We start from the raw sequence: 22,007 nt of genomic DNA, 5'->3' as shown, positions 1-22,007 counted from the left end.
AATAACCATGAATCTACCATATAAACCAATAAGTCGATAAATGAAAACACCATAAATAGAAAATAAAATTTCATTAATTACATTTTCTCTCTTCGATTAAACAAAAAAAAATATATAATCTCAACAAATAAATACATTTTATCTCTCCTACATTAAAGGTGCTTCATAAAGATAGATAAATTTTTTTCAATGTCACATTCTCTCCGGCCGTCCATCACACTCAAGAGTATTTTAGTCCAAAAAATCTATTAAATCTTATATACAAAAATATAAAATAGTTTGGATATTTATAAAAATAAATTTTGAAAATGGATTGAATGTATAATAATCCCACAACTATTTGAACTACATATTGGGCTACATTCAAAGGCCCAGCCTATGGGCCTTATTTAGGTGGTCGAACGCATTGGATTTCTTGCTCGCGCTTTCGGGCTGCGTTCAAATCACAGCCCACCAGCAGGCCCTTGGCCAACCGTACTAAAGTTATTGCAAAATACAATAACAATTCCGCTAAAATAAAGAATGACACATAAGCCCTCATAAATATCCAATATTTCATTTATATTCAACCTTTCAATTATTTACAAAAATGTCTAATTACCTTAAAATCACACACAAACGGTTTAGACTCCAACCATCAATTAATTACGCGCTTTTTAAAACAGAAATCAATTTTAAACGAGGCGCGTATTTTCGATATATACTATGATATATGCCAGGTTTAAAATATCGAGATCCTGATTTTATAGAAATTGTTATAATTAGTTAATGATAGTTTGATTGTGGTTTAATTATACTATAATTAACCATTTTTAATCATAATTTTTATAAAGTAAGACAACATTTAGATGTCTATTGTAAATGTTGGTATAAAAGCAAAATTTTAAAAGTAAATAGAAAATAATTACAAAATAATATGAAGTTTAGGAATATTTTGAGTATAAAGTTTAGGAATATTATGAGGTGAAATTATATGAAAATTATGAAAGTTTTGGATGGTTAAATAAAGAAAAAAAAAAACTCACACCACTTTAATTTTTAGGTGAATGTAAACATTTAATGGAAAACAAATTGAATGAGGTTAAAAATAGATATATGTTATTTTTTGTGGTTTTTTTTTTTTTCAAATTCAATTTCTTTATAATTAAAGTTATGCGTCGAAAATAAAGCTAAAATGGTAAAAGTTGGATATTATAAAAGGTATCACATAAAAATGGTTTGATCCTTTGTCAAAAATGGCATTAGCGTGTGATGGAGGATCGGTATGCCAACCCTAGAGGGGTGAATAGGGTTTATTTAACTTAATAAAAACTTTTACTAATGTGGGCCAAAATAAACAAATTAACAGCTTTTTTTTGTAAAAAATGATTTAAACAATAATTTCATGCAAATCAATTCAACCCAAAATAATCAAAGAGTTAATAATACTACTTTAAGTACCTAATTTGATTATAGTAACAAGATTTATAATGGATATAAAAATTCAGGAATGACCAATCAAACTAGTCCAATACGAGCAATCAATTCCAAGAACAACAAATGTAATTGATTTCAAGTTATAAAATATAATAACAAATTAATTGCAAAACTAAATATGAGGGGATAAAGAAATTGACATCGATCATTTTACAATGGTTCGGCAGAACCCGCTTACATCCACTTCTAAGTTCCTTTTGGGTATGTCACTACGAGCTTGACTCTTTCCACGGCTTAGAGTCGAACCATACAACGTTATTTTTTCGGATGCAAAAACAAACCTTATCCTTTCCACGATTAAGGATCAAACCGTTACAACATCATTTTTTTTTTTTTTTTTGTCAATAACAACTCTTACAATAGTTTGGAAAAATAAAGCGTACACTCGACAGATTCTCTAAAAGAGTGGACTTACAAATTTAGCACTCAATTTATTACAACATAAAATATCTCTCTAAACAAATATGAAAATAAGGAAATTGAAGCTTGAAGAGAGCAAAAATTGTGGCTTAATGAGTTATGGATGATTGAAAATAATAAAGATTGTTGTCATGATTTGGAAAAGAAGGTGAGTTTAAATAAAGAGAAAAATTTATTGAAACCCACATTTAACTTGGGTCATTGGATCTTAGAAAACAAAAATCAATTGGGGAGATTTTTAATTCAACTAAAAGTTAGACACTTCTTTAAAAATGGTTTCTTTTAAAACCCAACAAAAAAACAAAATATCCAATATGTATATGAAACTAGCTATTAGACATGAACATAAAATAATATTAAATTTACTTTCTTTTAAATTAATTTCCTTTTTAAAAATCAAAAGTCCATTGTGTGTTTCTCATCTATTGCTCAAAGTGGCACCTTTTAGTTGATCTACTTTGATGAGAAAAATTCTACCACATCATCAGCTCATAATTTTTATGCTAAGCTTGTTTCGTTCATGTCTTTTTTCGTTTAAGCTTTGTTTCAGTAATTCAAATTGCGATGGATTTGTAAATCCGAGCTCTACATACAGACTCGTACAAGTACTAAAATTGTTAGTAAATAAAATCAGGTTTGTTATCATCAAAATATTAATTAATTAATTAATTAATTTGAGATTAAGGGTAAAAAAGTCAACTTGTGAAACTATGGAATGATGTGTAATCAGAACCATGAAATTTAAAAACTTGAACTGGGCTAATGTAGATAATTCAAAAAAAAAAAAAAAATCTCAAAATGTCGAAATTTCTCAAAATTTTCTTGAATTCTCGAATTTTGTCGAAATGGAGGGAATCAAAATATTCTCGGAATTTTTTCGAATTTGGAGGAAAAACGAAATTTCCCCAATCGAGATTTTGAGGTCATTGTACTCAAAATTCCCATAACTTGATGAAAATTTTAAACATGGATAAGTGTACTTCTCCGATTTTTCAGAGTTTTTGTAGAAATTTTGATATATACTGTGATATATTATTCGTTTATTTGATATAAATGAAGTGTGAAATATATTTTTTATTTAGGCATTATGTCTTGTGGTATATAAGTGTACGTATATGTGTGACTTTTTGTCTTATGATGTATATATATTATGTGTGTGATATAAATGGAATTTATGATATATATACTGTGATTTATGTTGGATGTTGAGTGATTTATATACTGTGGTATACTGAAATTGTTAAATCGATTTTAAATTACATTTCTATTAGGGAGTTGTGGTTAATTTTTTATTTGTTAGGATTTTATATACTGTTATATAAATGAACTTTATGATATATATTATGATTTATGTTGAATGTCGAGTGATTTATATATCGTGGTACATTAAAGTTGTTAGATTAATTTTTAAGTACATTTATGTTAGAGAGTTGTTGTTAAATTTTGATCTATTAGAATCATACACATTGTAATATAAATGAAATTTATGACATATACTGTGATTTATGCTGAATGTCGAGTGATTTATATACTGTAATATATTGACATTGTTAAATTAATTTTGAATTACATTTCTCTTAGGGAGCTCTTGTTAAATTTTGTTTTGTTGGGATCATACATATTGTAATATAAATGAAAGTTATGATATATATCGTGATTTATGTTGAACATTTAGTCAATTTATTATTTATATATTGTGGTATATATCATATATTGGTTAAAATATTTTCAGACATCTAACATAATGTTTTAATGTTTATTTAAAAAATGTCTCATACGTGAAAATATATATATATATATGATCAATTTCTCTCTCCATCATTAAGAATGATCGAAAAATATGAAAAAATTTTACCTACTAAACAGCAATAAATGCACACCACTACCCATGAAAAGGTATTTTCGTCACAGTTTCCAATCAAATCATCTTTAGACATTTATGAAAACAAGTTTTGTAGAAGGTCTACATCTATAATTATCCCTTACAATAACTAAATAAGGGTAAATCGCAAAAATCACCTATCAAATATGGTAGCAGTTACAATTATATTCTCAAACTTTAGACGGTAAAAATTGAGTACCAGTGTAAAAATTGGACTCTCAAACTCACATAATATATAAATTGCAACAATTGTATAAGTTCGTGAGTTTCACTTTTTTTTTTTTTTTTTTTTTTTTTTTTTTTTAGTTTTAAAAAACAAGTCTATGGACACTACTTCTAGCTCGAAATTTCTTATTTTCTTATATACTTTTCACCGATAGTTTAAAAAACAAGCTAAATTTTAAAAACTAAAAAAGCTTTCAAAATGTTGTTTTTGGAATTTGGAATTTGGCTAAGAATTCAACCATCGTACTTAATAACGATGCAAATCATGGTAAAAAATGTGGATGATGTAAACTTAAGTTTAAAAAAAATGGTTATCAAACAGGGCATCAACGATTCAGTTTCTATAACTAATGTAAGATCGAGAGTCTAATTTTAACATTGATAGAAGTTTGAGAGTCAAAACTTAACGATTAAAAGTTTAATTATATAATTCCAGTACCACTACACGTTGAGATAATCTTTGCATTTTATCCTAAAAATAATACTTTTGTTAGTGTTTTTTTTAGTATTGCTCTATTTTGGTCATTTATATTTTTAATTATGTAATTTTAGTCTATATATTTCTATCAAATCTTAGATTTAGTCATGTAGATATTTTTGTATGGAGTTGATTTTTTCTTAAAAAAATGTAGTTTTTACTCTCCACAAACATCCTTTTTATAAATTATGAATGAAAACCATTATCATCATCATTGTTTAAAATGTCACATATATATTTTTTAAATTCCAATGTTCATTTCAATTTAATTTGTATGTTTTAAAACGTTACAAATTTAGCCTTCAGATTTAAGTTTTATTCATTTTAGTCTATAAATTTTAAAATTTACATTTTTAATCTCAAACTTTTCATTAAATACCCACTTTTAATATTTGGTGTTTGCATATATCGATTATCTTAAAATCAATATGAAGCTAAATTCCAATTGACATTTTAATAACGATGAAAGATAGTGAAACCTGATCAAAATTCAAATGTAGATTTGTAACATTTTGAAATATAGGAACTAAATTAAAACTAAGGCTACGTTTATCAATCCATAATGAAAATTGGTATAATTGTAGTGGAACTTCATTGATAGTTCAATTGTAATGGGCCAAAATTGAAAATGTAATTGAATTGTTTTCTATCACTTTTACTTAGAATAATGAATTTTATCACATTTATTATTATCAATTCCATTACTCTTACCTTCGAGAGTCTACCGTAAATGTGTCAAAATTTATAATTTTTTATTTGGAACAGTAACAATAAATGGTAATCACAACAGTAAACAATACGACGTAATTTTTAGACGTAGTTGGCTTGAACATCTTCTATTTATCAATCATTTTGTATTTTTTACTGTAGATTTTGAAAATAAACCCTAAATATAAATTCAAATATTGAACATAAGTAAACAATATCGAAAATAATCAAATGGACTACTTTTACATGTGGGTTGATTTATGAAGTGAACGGCCTAAACTCAAAAGTATTGACTAAAAGAAATGTTTTTTTTTTTTTTTTTTAATAAATAAATGCAAATAAAGAAATAAAAAAAAAATCCAGCTGTTTCTCGATATTTCAAAATTTACAAACGCCAAAAAAGATCTCGAAGACTCTAGAAGAAAATGGCGCGATCCAAATCCATCATCATTTTCCTTTTTCATGTACAGATGCGTTAACTCAAAAACATTTGGATTCCAAATTCCAGAAACAATCTCTGAATTTCGACGAGAAATCCGTTGTTGAATCTCTGAGATCGGCATTTATCTTGTAAAGCTTTGACCAAATCGAAGTCTTGGAGTCGATTAAGTTGGTGAATTTTTGTTCGAATTGTTTCAGTTCGATGGCTGTGGGACTGGAGGAGGAATCGGAGAGGAAGGGCGGAGTAGCGCTGTATTTTCCGGCAAATGACGACGAGCCTTCGTCGGCATCGTCTTCTACTCCTCCTAAGCTGCCTCGCAGGCTTCGCCGTCGCCTAATGGAGTCTAAGGCGCCGTCTACTGCTGAAGAGATTGAAGCCAAGCTCCAGAAGGCTGATCTACGTCGTCAGGTTTCTTCCTTGTGCTCTATTGTTCTTATTTAAGTTCATAGTTTTTCTTGCGATTGTTGTTCTCTCTTCAGTATGACGTACCATATTGGATAAAGATTGTTCAACCTTAATTTTGTAAAGAAAGTTATAGAATATCTTTTTGTCGGCTATTCCCAAAATACAAACTAAGAAAAGCTAAGCGACAACGTTGGCCGGGTGATTTTATTTGTTTGAATTACAATAGACTTTGATTTCTTCTGTAAGAAAATTCTACCCAATTCTTTTACGAGTTGTTTCATTTGTTTTCCACTTCAAATGGAGATCCTTTTTAAACAAAAATTAATCTTATTTAAATATTCGAATAGGCGAAGAGGCAAAGAGCTGGGTTTTTGATGGAGAGAAGAAGAACATGTGATACTGTTCATGCTAATATAAAAGGGATGCCTAAGCTGGACCCGTCGGCAGTTATAGCGAGGTACTAGACCCTTATACTGCTTCATATTTCTGAAATCTGTTCTAGCCCGATGACTGATGACTATAATATTAAATTTTCCAGGGATTAAGGTTGTTAGAGTGGTCCTAATTTCGACTGCATGTGCGTGATTAGGTCTTTACCTGTGGTATTGAAAATTTTTACACGGTCAATCAAGTATCACAGTTTGATTATTTATGTCATGCATCTTGCTTAAGATCAAGATAAGAGTGACAATGGAAGTTCTGAATCTTCTTTGGCATATTTTAGTCTTTTGCATTCTATTTTAGTCTGTTAAATCAAGGTAAAGCTAAAGAAGTAACTGAGTAGCATTAATAAGCACGGCAATTTAAGTGTATTTATATGCGGCCCATGAGAAATTGATTTTTCTTTCTCTCGTAATAGAATGGGATATTAAGTGCATATGATCCGAAGAGTGCAGAGATGATAAAACCTCTTTATGAACAAAGAAATGATTAAATTGCATTTATGAAGAAAGCAATTATGTGGTGGGTGTTTTGGCCAAGGTCTCCTGACTCCTGGCATAAATTGGAAGTAAATAGTCACCTGAGAAATGGTGGCATGTTGTGAGAAATTCTGACCCTGGTAAATAGTTACCCTAGAATTGCATTTGTGTTAGTTGTTCTGTCTGCGAAGTTAAGTATATGAATATTCTCCATTGATTTAGTTTTGGAATAGGTTCATGAAACACAACTGAAGAACATTAAATATTGGCACGTTTCCCCTCAGGTTGATTTGAAGCCAGGAAGGAGAACGGTTGATGGACACCCCCACATGTTTTTTCGTATTTTAAATATCTAAGAACTGATTGAAGGAAAGTAATTTTGAAGGAAAGTAATACAAATTCACTTTTCCTTTGTTTTCTGTAGGCAGGTTTTAAATGTTTGTGTCCATGAGTAAGTTTGCTCAGGTGCAAAATCTAATATCTAATTTCTTGGGATATCAATTTGAGGCTTCAAGAGTAACACTAGAAAGGAATGGTTTGGCCTTGAAAGGACTTGGAATAGAAAGAAAAATCTGAAATTTAATGCCTAATTACTAATGTACAGTTTAATTGCAACTATTTCTATTGTTGTGGATACTGGTTCAGTTTTAGCTTTTCCCTGTATCTATGCTTTGCCTGCTTGCTCTCCCTGCTGTTATGTTTTATTTTTTTATTTTTGTTTGTGTGATAACATGAATTATAATGCAATCTGTCCCATCTTCAGATTCTGGAGGAGTTTTGTACAAATGAGAAAAACTACATTTGCTTTGGCAAAAGCATATCAAGAATTAGATATTACTGCAGAATCTGTGAAGTCAATGGAATTTGAGCAGCTTGCTTCTAAGATCAATGCAACTGCAACCATACAAACTGTCAGAGCTTTATTAGTTCGCATAGAGAGCAGATTTACAATCTTGAAAACGATTTCTGGAAATAAATTGAGCATCGAGAAGTTAGATCACCTTCTCAAGCGTGTTGGACTGCATGGCAGAAGCAGTAATCAAGTAAACAAGACAAGTAGGTCGGAGACTATTGGCTTGAGGAAAGCTGCAAAGGTTGCCTCTAAATTATCTAGATACCCTGCTAAAGTAGTGCTTTTTGCTTACATGATACTGGGTCATCCGGAGACAGTTTTTATTGGGAAGAGTGAGGTTGAAAATGCGCTGCTGGAGTCGGCATCAAATTTTGTTCAGGAATTCGAATTGTTGATTAAGATTATATTAGAGGGTCCCTTACGAACCTTTCATCAGGAGCAATCTTCCACGCCACCTTCGTTTAGATCCCAGTTGGAGATATTTGACAAAAGATGGTGCTCTTACCTTCATCACTTTGTGGTGTGGAAAGACAAGGATGCTATATTTTTTGAGGAGAATATGAAGGGTGTTGCTCGCCAGTTGGAGCTTTTTATGGCGCAAACTTCTAAGCTGAGATTGGAAGGTGATAATGGCAATATCGTACATGATATACAGGTAATTCTCTTTGGTTGTAGTTTCTAAAGCACATTTTTAGCAACAAAATCCTAGTTGGTCAATGGTTTTTGGACTCATCTGGTTGATGGTAGGTCAACGAAGAGCAGAAGATAATGAGAGAAAAGTTACAGCAAGTTGGGACTTCAGAAAATTCTTTATCAGTTGCCGGGTCACGCTCCTCGGAATTGGATACTGACTATTCTACAGGGTTCCGACGAGCAGAAAGTTCTAAGTCAGGTCTGCATAGCTTATCGGATGCTTTGTTGGCTTCTTTGTCTGAAATGATGAATAATCTTGCTTAAGATAGATGTTTTAATTCTTCTTCATTTAGTAAAATGACAATTTCCCTTCTTCCAAATATATTACAGAGCAACATACAAGTTCCAGTGAAATGCTAGTCACTGAGAATGAGTTAGTTGCAAATGAGATTGTCCATGACTATCACCATTTCCTTACGGTCACCTCGAATGCTCCAACTGAAGCTGAAACCAGTTTAAAGGTTGACACTTCTGAATGTTTCATTCTATTTTCTGATATGTAAATGATAAATAGCGAAGGAAGAATCAATTTGTGATTTCTGGACTTAACTATTTATACGCACCGACTTATGTAGGCAAAACTGAAAGAGACAATGGAAAAAGCATTTTGGGATGGCGTAATGGAATCTATGGAAAAAGATGATCCTGATTTCAGCTGGGTTGTCAAGGTCCTGAAAGAGGTCAGGAATGAATTGTGTGAGATGTCTCCACCGTCCTGGAGATCAGAGATTGCTGAGAAAATTGATATTGGAATTCTAACGCAGGTACATCTACTTTGAGTATTTTTGTCAGCAATTGGTGGCCGCATAAAATGGTAAATGATAATGAAGTATCGATCTCGCTTACTGATTCCTCTTGTTTCTTTGTTGGCTGAAGATTTTAAATTCAGGGACTCTGGATGTGGGTTACTTCAAACAACTCCTGGACTTTAGTTTAGTCACTCTACAAAAACTTTCCGCCCCAGCTAAAGAGAAAGAGATGGAAGCAAGTTACCAGAAGCTGATGGAAGAGTTAGGAGACGTTTCCTGTTCTGGAAAGAACTTAAAGCATTCATTTGCTCTCTTGATGGTCAAAGGTTTACGCTTTGTTCTACATCAGATTCAGGTCCATTTTAAGTTAATTATTTTCATATTTTGTCACCTCGCGTTCTGGGTATTTTACTTAAAAGTTCAAAATCAATTCCTATTCAAGTATATGATAGAAGTAAACCCTTTTGACGCTGTAGCACTCTCCCAATCATTTTCATTCTTTAACTTCCAATTGCCAGAACCAATGTTTTCTTCACGAGAAACCTCCTCAACGACTTGCCAAATATAGCTTTATTATTCTTTATTTTTTAAGTACCATGGTACCAGAGTCTGAGCTTCCTTGAATATAGATTTTGAGTCCTTCACAGGAGACCAAGTAATATTTGTTATTCTTTTCCACCCATCCTTTATACTAAAGCGTTCATCAGTCTCTCAATAGCCTTTGCTGCTGTATGGGGATGTTCATAAATGGATATAATTGTGCTAACAGTGGACATCGCAATTAATCCACAAGTTTCTTTCCGCCTCCTCCAGCTTCTTTCTAAATTATAAAGCAGGGATTTACCATTTGCATCATCCTCAATCAAAACTTCTGATATTTTAAAGGTATCATCTTTCTCAGAAGCTAACAAATGGTACGACCGAAGGCCGTAAACTTCCTCTCTCTAGGTGGCGCCTGAAACTTTTGAATCTTTGTGTTTTGAAATGAGAGATATAGTGGGTATAGGGAAAGTGCACGTATCAGAGTCTCCATAGTCTGTTTCTTTTGTGCCTCCCTCTTGAACTCCAAAGAAAGCATATTTTCTCCTTGCTTCTTGATTCAGTGAGTGGTTTTACATTTCTGGATATGTTAGTTAGAAACATATATTGTTTGGTCACGCCTGCAAGATACTTGTCCATGTTGATTTTTAACTGAACTTCTATATTTGATGGCAGAATCTAAAAGAAGAAATAGCAAATGCACATTTAAGGATGGTGGAACCGCTCATCAAGGGTCCTGCTGGTTTGGAGTACCTAAGAAATTCATTCACTAAGCGATGTGGATCTCCTACTGATGCACCTACCACTTTACCCCTTACAAGGCAATGGCTTTCATCTGTATGGCCGGATGTGGAGCTGGAGTGGAAAGAACACACTGATTCTGTGGCTGCTGCTATATCAAAGAATACAGTTCAGCCAGAGATCCTGCCGTCTACCATACGAACTGGAGGAAGCAGTCTGGTTCCGTCAAAGATAAGCCTGACATCTGGAATAAGTGTCCATGGTAACTCCAGTTGTCACATTGATGATGTATTTGTACATGCTTATGAGTGATTTTAGTGTCTTTTTTTTTTAAAAAAAAAAAAAAAAAAAAAGTGATCTATCGAAAATAGTTTCCATATAATCATTTTAATGTCTGGTTTTGCATTTTAAAATGCACTTCCATACAATCAGAACCAATGGTTAAAGTTACGTCTGGGAGAGATTTTAGATGTGACAAAAGTGACTTCAACCGTTTCAAAATCACTTCCAATTATATCCACGTTCTTTGTTTAATTCCAACTTATTAGTTTTAACTATGAGCTTTAATGTATGCAGGCAAAGAACAGCCAGAGTGCAAGGGAGAGAGACTTGATTTATTAATTAGGCTCGGACTGCTAAAGTTAGTAAATCAAATAACCGGGCTCAGCAGTGATACTCTGCCAGAGACTTTCAAGCTTAATCTAGCCAGGCTGAGGATGGTTCAGTCTCGACTTCAGAGGATCATCGTCATTTCTACCAGGTTGGTGAAATTTGCAGCTCTTACCTTTAAGCCCTGTTTTGGTAGACTACAATTTCAAATTTATTCTATTTATATATAGTCAACATTTAAAATGAAATTTACCTGGTTGCCCACCCCCAAATCGAATTATAGCCTTTGGTCAGGTTGGGATCTTTTGTCATACCAAGTTTAGCAGTCCCAAATACCAACCTTCAGAGAGAAGAACAAAACTGCTCCTGCAGCTTTGGTATCCTCTTAAGGTTGTTCTCTGTTCTGGAAAGATGCCCCTTTCCTGGTTGTATTCTCCCTCTCATCCATGATGAGGAAGTGAGAGAATAGTTTGGATTGGTTTCTTTGATTACTTCGTCTAAAGAAAAAAAAAAAACGAACCTTTGGATGAGCTTAATATATATATATATATATATATATAATCGTTGATTTCTTGTGGGTTCAGATGTTGGGGTTATTAAAAATCATTGGACGAGAACCAAATAGTAAAGTATTTTAATTTAGCCGAAAAGCCCACGTAAACAATTATTTTGAATTTCTATTGGGCATCCAATGTTTGGCTTAAAAGCGTAGTCCTAATTAATTTCTCTTATCTAAAAGTACAGGGGCTATAGCTCTTAACCCTCTCTTACCCTCTCTCTTCTCTTTTGACTGGAGATTTTTTTCTTTTTTTTCTTTTTTTTCTTTTTTAAACTCTTTGGCTTTTGCCCTCCTTTGGTAAATTTCATACATCAATAAAATTTGTTTTTTATCAAAAGGAAAAAAAAATCGGAGCTATAATAGTAAATTCGAAGTTGAGAAACAGGAAGCAAATCAGGATCTGAATATTGTTATGAAAAGAAGTCTCAACTAAAACAAGTTACGATTCAAATCAACATCATATTGCATTCCTCTGTCTACAAATTGCAGTTTCAGATTATGATAGATAACATGGCATAGAATCTAGTCTTGTAATCTTAATATATAAATATTCTGTCCAGCTTGTTGGTCATGCGTCAAATTCTTCTCAACGAGAGATTAGTCTCCAGTCCAAGTGAAGTCGATAGTATCTTATCAACATGTGGCAAGCGTCTTTGCAACCTCTTGGATACTGTAGAAAATGCAGGAATACTGGAGATCGTCGAAGCCCTCGATAGTGTTCTAGTCGATCGCGATTCAGATCCTGAAAAACTTCAAGCAAGAAAGCAGATTATAGCAAACATGCTGATAAAAAGCTTACAAGAAGGCGATGTCATATACACACGGGTTTCACGTAACGTTTATCTGGCCATGCGGGGTGTTGTGCTTGGGGGAAGTGGTAGAAAGGGAAGGCAACTGGCGGAGGTGACTCTTTTGCCCATCGGAGCCGGAGCCCTTACAGAAAAGGTGGTTGAGGCAGCAGAAGTTCTGGTTGTGATGGCTGTTGTGTCTGTGATTGTTCATGGAGATTGGTATAGAGAGTTAATTAAAAACTGGTGAGATTTTATTTATTTATTTTTATTTGTTAAATAGCAATAGTTTCTTATGCTTAAAATATTTGTACATAAGTTAAATGCAGATCCCCACAAGCAAGTGAAAGAGGGTATGGGAATGTTTGTTGTGTAATGGAGGTTGGAGTTTGCTAAGATTTGTATATTTGTTTGAGTTTGATAGGCAAACATTAAGGGTCAAAACAATCATTGGATTTATCTACCTTTCTATAATGATTTGCATCATTAAAATAACTTTTTTGAAGTTATTTTTTTTAGTTTTCAAAATTTGAATCATTGGTGACAAGTAGATAACTTAAAGATAAAAATAATGTTTATAGGTTTAATTTTTAAAAATAAAAAATAAAATGAATATCGAATGATACCTAAATATTTGTAAGTTGAATATTCAATATAATATTTGTGTTTAGACTTTTCTATATTTAAAAAAAGAGGGAGAAGGAAAAAAAGTGATCGTGGACTTTGAATGTTGGTCATATCTGTGTTTTTAAATATCTTAATTGGTGACTAATATTAGGTCCTTGAAGAAAAATAAAATATTGGTTATTTTATTATTAAATAAGACGTGCGATATGTCATTTTATGACAATTGTTTTTTTGTTTTTTTTTTTACAATTTGTGAGGTGAGAATCAAACATTGACTTTGATGTTGTTAATATAAATTTATGTCAGTCATGTTCATGTTGGTAAGAGATTATGTTTTAAATTGGTTTTAAAGAGTCTCAAGTCATTTTTTTTTGTTACATTGTTTTGAAAATATGAAAAATAGAATTATATTGATTTCACTTGTAGATTTGATTTAATTATTTTTTAAAAAATCAACAATATTTTATATTAAATTATAAGTTTAATTTCTAAATTTTTAGATTTATATCTAATATATATGAATTTTTAGTAGGTTTTAACATTTTTATTTTATGTCTAATAAGTTTCATTTGGTGAAAGGATCTAGATAAATTTTTGAAATTTTAGTTTTGAATATAATAGGTTCGTGATGCATACATGGTTGGCGGCCGATTTAGTATGGGTTGAGTCTTCTCTCAACTTTATGCTCTTTATATATATATAATATAAAAGTAGCATTGTATCAAAACCATTAGCTAGTTTAGTGATAGATTTGCTTGCCAGCCTCCCGTAGATTTAGGTTATAAAAAGCTCCTGTCAATAAAATTTTTGGATTCGTCACCATACCATTGTACATGATACAACATTTTCTTTAATAAATAATAATAGATTTATTGTAACAATTTTCATGTTTAAAGGATATTAAACTTTTGATATGCGTTTAATAGGTTAGTGAATTTCAAAGAACGTTGGATATGTAAAAAATTGATCGTTCACAAAATTTGTGTTAAAACACATAAATACAAAATTGGAAATTGAGAAAGTTTTAGACTTTTTTTTCATATAAGTTTATCTACTAAAAACCAAAAAGTTAAAAAGTTAAAAATAATAATAATAAATTGTGATTTAACATTTTAATATAAAAGTAAAGGTTCAAAGTCTTTTTGTTAATATTTTGAAACAGGTAAGTTCGAGTGTTTATCCCTTATATCTTAAAAAAATCCCATATATTAGTAAAGATCTCTATTTTTTAAATTAAAATATCATTTTAGTCTATATATTTTAAATAGATTTTAAATATTTTTTGAAGTATAATAAAAAAGCTAGAGAGATTGGAACTATAGCCTTTTAGAGCGTTTGAGAATGTTTTTCTAGAGTAAAAATCTATTTTGCTTTTTGCATTGTATTGGTAAATTTGATTATTTACGTCTGATTTGTTCTTTGTTTTTTATTTTTGAAAATTAAGTTTGTTTCCTCCCTATTTTTTACAATGATTTGATTTACATTTTTTTAAGTAATAATGGTTGAATTTTTAGTCAACTTCCCAAAACAAAAACAAGTTTTTAAAGTTACTTTTTTATTTTTCCAAATTTGGCTTGATTTTTTAAATCATTGGTAAAAAATAGATAACAAATGAAGAAAATTTAGATGTGAATGTAATGTCTATAAACTTAATTTTCAAAAATAGAAAACAAAAAAGTTAAGACTTAGTTTGATAATCATTTCGTTTTGGGTTTTTTGGTTTTTGAAAATAAGCTTATTTTCTCTATATTTCTTATAATAATTTGCATAATTACAATGGTTGAATTTTTAGCCAAACTCAAAAAATATAAATACCCTTTTAAAAGTTACTTTTTAGTTTAAAATTTGGTTTGCCTTTTTAAATATTGGTAAAAAACAGATAACGAAATAAAAAATTTGGAAATAGAAGTAGTGTTTATAGACTTAATTTTCAAAAAACAAAAAACAAAATAATTACCAAATAAGACCTGAATGGTTATCAAACGAGACCTCATTGATTCATATAAAACCGCTTTCATTTTATTCTTAGGTTTATAATCACACTCATACAAACTTTAGAATTCAACTCTCTAAAAATATGCTTCTCTCATTGAATTAAGAAATTTCGAATATGTCCTTTTCTTTTTGTCACATATATTCTTTAGTATTAACAAACTTTGGATTAATCCATTTTTTTTAGGAAAAACTTTGATGAAATATTTTAGATTAAACAAATTTATTTTCAATTTTAAGCATACAAATTTTCAAAATAGTTATCTTATAATGAATTTGATATTAAATATTCATTTAAAAATATAATGATATTAATCATTGATATAAAAATAATTGAAATAACATGTCTGATTTGTTCAAAACCTTTGTTAAAAAAACGAGAATTTATTAATTTACTAAACAACATAATATGTTTTTTAGTTTAAAATTGAAATTTATCAATCATTATATTTTTAGAGCTTTTTTTTTAAGACATAGATGACAACAATTATTTTAAAAGCTACGATAATCTCAAACAGAATTTTAAGTCATTACACATACTAGATGGCAGTTGAGTTATATGCGACCAATAAACTTTAATTTCAGTAGTTGTTATTTATTTCTTACTTTTTCTAAAATGTTTTATTATTAGCATATCTGCCATAAATATTGAAAATGTGATTTTCTTATATGAACATTATTATTATTATTTAATCTATTTTAAATAATTAAATTTAAAATTGATTGAAAATACATTAATTAAAATTGAACAATTGAAATTTATTAACTAAAATTGAACAAATTTTAGAATATAGATCAAAATGATATTTTTACAATTTTTAAATATTATTATTTGTTTAGAATTTTACTTCTTTTCTTTAAAAGAGAATAGAATATTACTTTTTAATTGAGTGAAAGTAGGGTTGGCAACGGGGTGGGGAGAGATCGGGGATGCACTCCCATCCTTGTCTTCATTGGGATATGTAATCCTCGTCTCTACCCCATTTCTTGTTTTGAGAAGTTGGGATTAGGGTCGGGAATCCCCATTTGAGAAAAAATTCCCCATATTTTATTTTTTATTAGAAATCAATTAATTTTTTTTGTATTCATATTGAAATTGTAAATATTAAAAATATACCTATATAAAAAGTAAATAATTAATAAAAATATACATTCACACACACATATTAAGAAATAATAAAAATTTATTCGAAGTGAGGTCAAGATTGAGAACGGGATAGAGATAATTTCTCCGTTCCGTCTCAAAGGATTCATTTTGTATCTCCAATTTGATCTCATTCTTCTGAAGATTTACATGTATATGGAATCCTACAAGAATTTTTGCCAACGGTAAGTGAAAGTGACAGTGTTTTGAAATGTAATTTGCCTTTTTTTTTCTCTCTCTCTCTTTTGGAAAAAATTTTAACGTGTGGAATGGGAGTTATTAAATTGGAATTGCAAAATGAATTCTTAATGTAAAACGTAAAGATTATCTACAAATTTGTTACTGTATAATTCCACTTTTACCCTCTTCAACGACTTCACTTCACATAGACGTTCTTCACCAATTTCCCCCTTTTCTCTCTCTCTCTCTCTCCGGAGAGAGAAAACCCACCGGCGACCGCCATTTCCGACCAACCATGCTCTTGAAGCCCTCCAACACCGTTGCCGTCGTATTCATGCTCGCTTTCGCATTATTCATCATCTTCTTCACTGGCTTCCTCGAATTTCCACCAGCATCCACTTCCATCGTACCGCCCACCGACGATCTGAATCTCTCCGCACCCCAATTCGCTTCCGACCCTTTCACTGATTTGATCATCGCCTTCAAGAAATGGGATTCTCAGGTGGGTTGTGATCGGTTCCGGGAGAAAATTAGCGGCGGTTTGAGCAATGGGTCTTCGTCAGTTTCGCTGCAGCAAGTCGGCGGCGACTCTAATTCGGAATGTGGGGGGCTGAAACTGAATCATGTTGCTGTTTTGGTGAAAGGATGGACTTGGATTCCTGATAATTTAGACAATTTGTATTCGTGTTCTTGTGGATTGAGCTGTCTTTGGACTAAATCTTCTGTTCTTGCCGATAAACCTGACGCCTTGTTATTCGAAACCAGTACGCCTCCGCGGCAGGTAGATTCTCTTCGTAGCCTTAAATTTCCATTATTCTATTCGAATTCTACAATCTGTTTGGATGCCGAATTTTCTACTACTTTAAGATCATAGTTTGGTAGTATTTGAAGAGATCTGAATCTCTTCCTCTCTCACTAATATTTGCATTTTGCTCGATTTTGGATGATTGTTTGTTCTGCCTCGTTCAGTTCTTATGATCTGTTTTGATGAAGCCATTGTTAGTTCTAATTGTTTGAACCATGGAAGATAATGAGAAGTGCTTTATGTTTGGGATTAAATCTCTATAAAGTGCTTGAAGTTATTAGGCTATGCTTTACTGCAGTGCTGATTTCTGTTGTTTTATATCAAGGGGTTGGCTGGAAATAGATCTTGAGCTGATCGTTGTTAGTGTTTTTGTGTTTAGTACTACTAATGTAATGGAGAGCCAAGTCTGGTGGATGAATCATTGTCTTGTGGCTGGAGCGTGATTAATGGTTCAACTGACCTTGGTCCAGTGACTGTAGAGGAAAGTTATCGGCTGGCTCGTCCGGGAAGGTGGTCTGACAGAAAAAGAGAGAGAGAGAGAGAGAGCCCGTAGATAGTATTACTCAGTACAATTTGATCTGATGGATCCTGGCTGGCCTTAAAACTGATATTTAGTACCAGTGGACTTATCTTAAATCTGTTATTCGACCGTGGAAATGAAGATTGCAGAGAATTTAAGTTCAATGGTGGTTAGGATGTGGCCATGTTCTTATTTCAGTTCCAATGGATCCTGGCCTGCCTTAAAACTGATTTAATACTAGTGGTCTTATCTTAAATCTGTTCTTCGACTGTGGAAATGAAGATTGCAGAGAGTTTAAATTCAATGGTGGTTGGGATGTGGCCTTGTTCTTATTTCAGTTCCAATGTGCTGCCATAGCGTTGCCATACTTAGGCAGACTACTTTGTTTTAGTTATTACGAAATGGAGTTGTCTTGTAAGTATTAGTCCATCCCAAAGAATTCATCGACTTAAGCTAAACAATTAGTTTTTTGCCTTGTCAGCCACATGACATGAGGAATACTGAGCAGGTAGAAAGTTCTGATGCATTCTCGAGTCAAGTCTATAGATGATTGCTAAGCAAAAATTTCCACATTTATGCTGAAAATTGATTTTATATATACGTGGAGGTACTCTTAAAGTAAAACGCATTTATCCCGTTCGAATTATGGGTGACATTTTGTTCAAAGTCGTTTGGTTAAGGGGTAGCTACATGGATTCTTAAGGGGTAGCTACATGGATTCTGCACATTATTTGGTGATTATTTCTTTCGATCTGTTGAAGTAACTGGATTTAATACAGATATCACTTTTTGAAGGAAGAATTGAAATAAATTCATCGACGGTATAATAGAAATTCTTTACCGTGTCATACGACCTCGATAACCATGGATCATTGGAACTATCAGGATTCCCAGGTTTTTGTGAAGTAATACTGCTTGTTGATTTTGGTAACGTGTTTTCATTTCTACGAGTAACAGAGCTTTCGTTGAGAATGTGTAAACTTCATTGTGAAATCTTAGTCTCTGCCCTTTGTACATGATTTAATATGCTATACCTTTTCAGCTTCCTCTATCTTAGACATGATAATATGCTGGGTACCAACTCCTTTGTCATTGTTATTGTTATGTTGGGGTTGGACCAATTTTGTTTACTTTTCTCTTCAATGTTTGTTAGAGGCACAGAGGAGATCCGCTTCGCATATATATGGATCTCGAGGCTGGTCGGAAGCGCTCAGGTTTGGAGGATCTATTTGTTAGTTATCATGCAGACGATGATGTTCAGTCAACTTATGCAGGAGCACTCTTTCACAATGGTCGAAACTATCACGTATCTTCTAAAAAAAACAATGTGAGCCTTTCGGTTTCCCATCTGATGTTTGTCTTTGTAATGCCACCCGAATTTTCTCCCCTCTTCTGTGCTGCAATGCAGGACTTAACTTGTTAAGGAATGTGATACTAATGATATTGAAATTTTCTTAGGATACACTCATTTATTGGTCGTCGTCTCGTTGTCTTCCCCAAAGAAATCAGCTTGCTAAGAAGCTTCTAAGTTTGCTGCCTCATCATTCATTTGGCAAGTGCTTGAACAACGTAGGTGGACTCGATATGGCCCTTTCGATGTACCCTGAATGTGCAAATGATGGCAGTGTCACCCCAAAATGGTGGGATCACTTGCATTGTGCAATGTCTCACTACAAATTCGTTCTCGCAATTGAAAACACAATGACTGAGAGTTACGTAACAGAGAAGCTATTTTATGCGCTAGACTCTGGTTCGGTTCCGATCTATTTTGGTGCCCCTAATGTTTGGGACTTTGTTCCTCCACATTCTATAATTGATGGATCTAAATTCAGCTCCTTGGAAGAGTTAGCTTCTTATGTAAAGCGACTTGCGGATGATCCAGTAGCTTATGCCGAGTACCATGCTTGGAGACGATGCCGTGCATTGGGTAACTATAGAAGGACCCGAGCTGCAAGCCTCGACACGCTGCCATGCCGTGTGTGTGATGCTGTGAGCAGAAGGGGTGGTAGAAATGGCTGAGCTCATCCAGTTTCTTTTTTTTGGTTTCCATTGTTATACTGTTGTTTATCAATGTGAATTGGAATCTCCATTTCTAATTGCCTTTGTTTTTGTTGTCACCAGTAGACAGGGGAATGAGTTGCTGTATAAGGAAATTAGTGTAGGTAGAAAGATCATAAATGATGAGAGAAAAATGTATTTGATTTATGTTATATTACACACTTTAGAAAAAATTTATAATTTGTTTAGTGTACTCTTTTCTTATAAATTTTTGTAATTATTATTAGTATTATTATTATTTTGTTTTTATTACTTTGATCCACTTCATCGTTACTGTAGGGTAATAATCGGTTTTGGGGCTAACCAATAATCAATCAAACCTAATGGTTTTACAAAGAAGGGATCCAAACTAATGTCAAATAAAGAACAAAACCAATAGATTGGTTTGATTTATCATCGATTTGGTTCTTGGTTTTTGATATTTTCTTTTTTCTTTCCAGGTTTTATTTTTCTTTCTATTTTTGTTTAAAATTGATTAATTTTAAATTATAGTTGAGTCTATTTCTTTTTCTTCTAGATTGAAATTTGATATTTTTATTTTTTTCTTAGCACTTTTTTAAATAAAGAACATACAAGCACCATGATAATTGGTTTTATTTTATAAACGATAAATAATGCACCATAATAATTAAAATACTAAAAGATACCTGATGTCATAGTTTATTTTTAAATGTATGTATATACCTCCGTTTGATTTGGTTTTTATTGGTTTTTTAAATAAAAAATCGATCCGAACCACTATTTTTGTTTTTCTCCAAATGCAAACTAATATGTCCAATTTTATACTAAAAACCAAACCAAATCATTGAATCGATTTGGATTGGTTTGGTTCTTTTTTGGTTTTTCGGTTTTTTTGTTGCACCCCTAGCTCTACATGTCTTTTTTGTAATTTTTTTTTTAAAATCTTCTGTGTTAAAAAAAATTGGGGCATTTGGAGTGGTTATTTGAGTAGGAAATAATAACATTGTAGCAAAGAAAAAAATAGAAGATGAGTGGAAAATAGTAATGTAAAGAGAGTTTTGAAATATTATTTATTATACTTAATTGTATGTTATAAATAGTTGTACATACTATGCTATATTTGATGCCCTGAATATGGGGTGAGTTATTCACTAGATCAACTTCTAATTGGTGTCCCAAACAACCCATTTATTTTTCTAGTCAAATTCTAGGAACAAAAACACTATCTTTTTTAATTTCTAAAAGTTAACTTTTTTGTTCCCTCTTGTATGAATTGACTTAGTTTTTGAAAACACTAATCGAAAGTAGATAACAATATATATAAAATTAAGAAAACATCATTTATAAGTTCAATTTTTTTTTTTAAAAAAAAAAAATCTAGGACAAAATACACCTTTGTTTTCGAAGGTTTGTGTTTTAAGTTTGAAAAAAAATATATTTATAATTAGCTTGTTTGCATCTCTTTTAAAAAGAAAAAGAAAACGTTTATTTGCATCAAGTTAAACCTCAAATTTTTATAGGTGAATTTAATTTAGACAATTTGTTAGTAGTTGGTAGCTTTTTCCACACAATTTCATTTAAAATCAACTCAAATTTACCTAAAAAAATGATACCGTTTATTTGACTATCACATCTTTAATTTACTGTAATATTTATACTTAAAAGAAATTTTATAGACAATGTGAAAGTTATATGCATTAATAATTTAAAAATGAAAAAAAGTTAAAATTATTAAAGAAAAATAAATCATAATATAAGTCTAAATTGATTCACTTATATAAAAAGTTCAAAAGTTATGTTAAATTGATACTAACTCTTGAATTTTAAAGTTGAAAAATATAAATTGATATTTATCCAAATAATAGGGTTAATATTAACTAACAAAATTGACAAATAAATAAATAAATAAATCCCACCAAATGAGCTTACAGCTTAGTGGTAATTAAATTGCAGTCAAACATTTAAAAAAAAAAAAAAAAAAACTATTTGAACTTAAAAAAAAACTGCCATGAACTCCTTCATGCAAGGTTGGCAGTTTGATCTCTCTATTTATTTGTATTATATAGATATATTTTTTATGTGATACTGATTTAATTTTGGTTTAAATTTTATTTTGATGTATCAATTTTGAATGTTATTATATTTTTTATCCCTAAACTTTAAAAAAACTTTCGTTTTAGTAACTTTTAAAAAATCTTTAAATGAATAGGCTCTATATGCCAAATACGTTGG

The 22,007-nt window shown here is 31.4% G+C and overlaps 2 protein-coding genes across 2 annotated transcripts; both read left to right on the top strand.

Moving 5' to 3' along the window:
- Positions 1-5,549: 5,549 nt before the first annotated feature.
- LOC120075584 (uncharacterized) lies at positions 5,550-12,983 on the top strand. The gene is made up of 10 exons (XM_039029120.2): positions 5,550-6,039; positions 6,384-6,493; positions 7,720-8,464; positions 8,557-8,701; positions 8,833-8,963; positions 9,078-9,266; positions 9,379-9,606; positions 10,467-10,794; positions 11,109-11,292; positions 12,261-12,983. Exons 1-10 carry the CDS (start codon positions 5,833-5,835, stop codon positions 12,736-12,738), a joined length of 2,745 nt encoding a protein of 914 aa, XP_038885048.1. The 5' UTR covers positions 5,550-5,832; the 3' UTR covers positions 12,739-12,983.
- Positions 12,984-16,314: 3,331 nt separating this feature from the next.
- Positions 16,315-20,022, top strand: FUT13 (fucosyltransferase 13). The gene is made up of 3 exons (XM_039029687.2): positions 16,315-17,212; positions 18,910-19,083; positions 19,215-20,022. The coding sequence occupies exons 1-3, from the start codon at positions 16,727-16,729 to the stop codon at positions 19,773-19,775; spliced, it is 1,221 nt and encodes a 406-aa protein (XP_038885615.1). The 5' UTR covers positions 16,315-16,726; the 3' UTR covers positions 19,776-20,022.
- The last annotated feature ends 1,985 nt before the right edge of the window (positions 20,023-22,007 follow it).

Source organism: Benincasa hispida, chromosome 4 (genome assembly GCF_027475165.1).
Source record: "Benincasa hispida cultivar pf3 chromosome 4, pf3_genome.v1.1, whole genome shotgun sequence".
In the NCBI taxonomy this organism is placed as follows: Eukaryota; Viridiplantae; Streptophyta; class Magnoliopsida; order Cucurbitales; family Cucurbitaceae; genus Benincasa; species Benincasa hispida.
The sequence above is the reverse complement of the archived record's forward strand: the minus strand, read 5'-3'. Positions and strand labels throughout refer to the sequence as shown.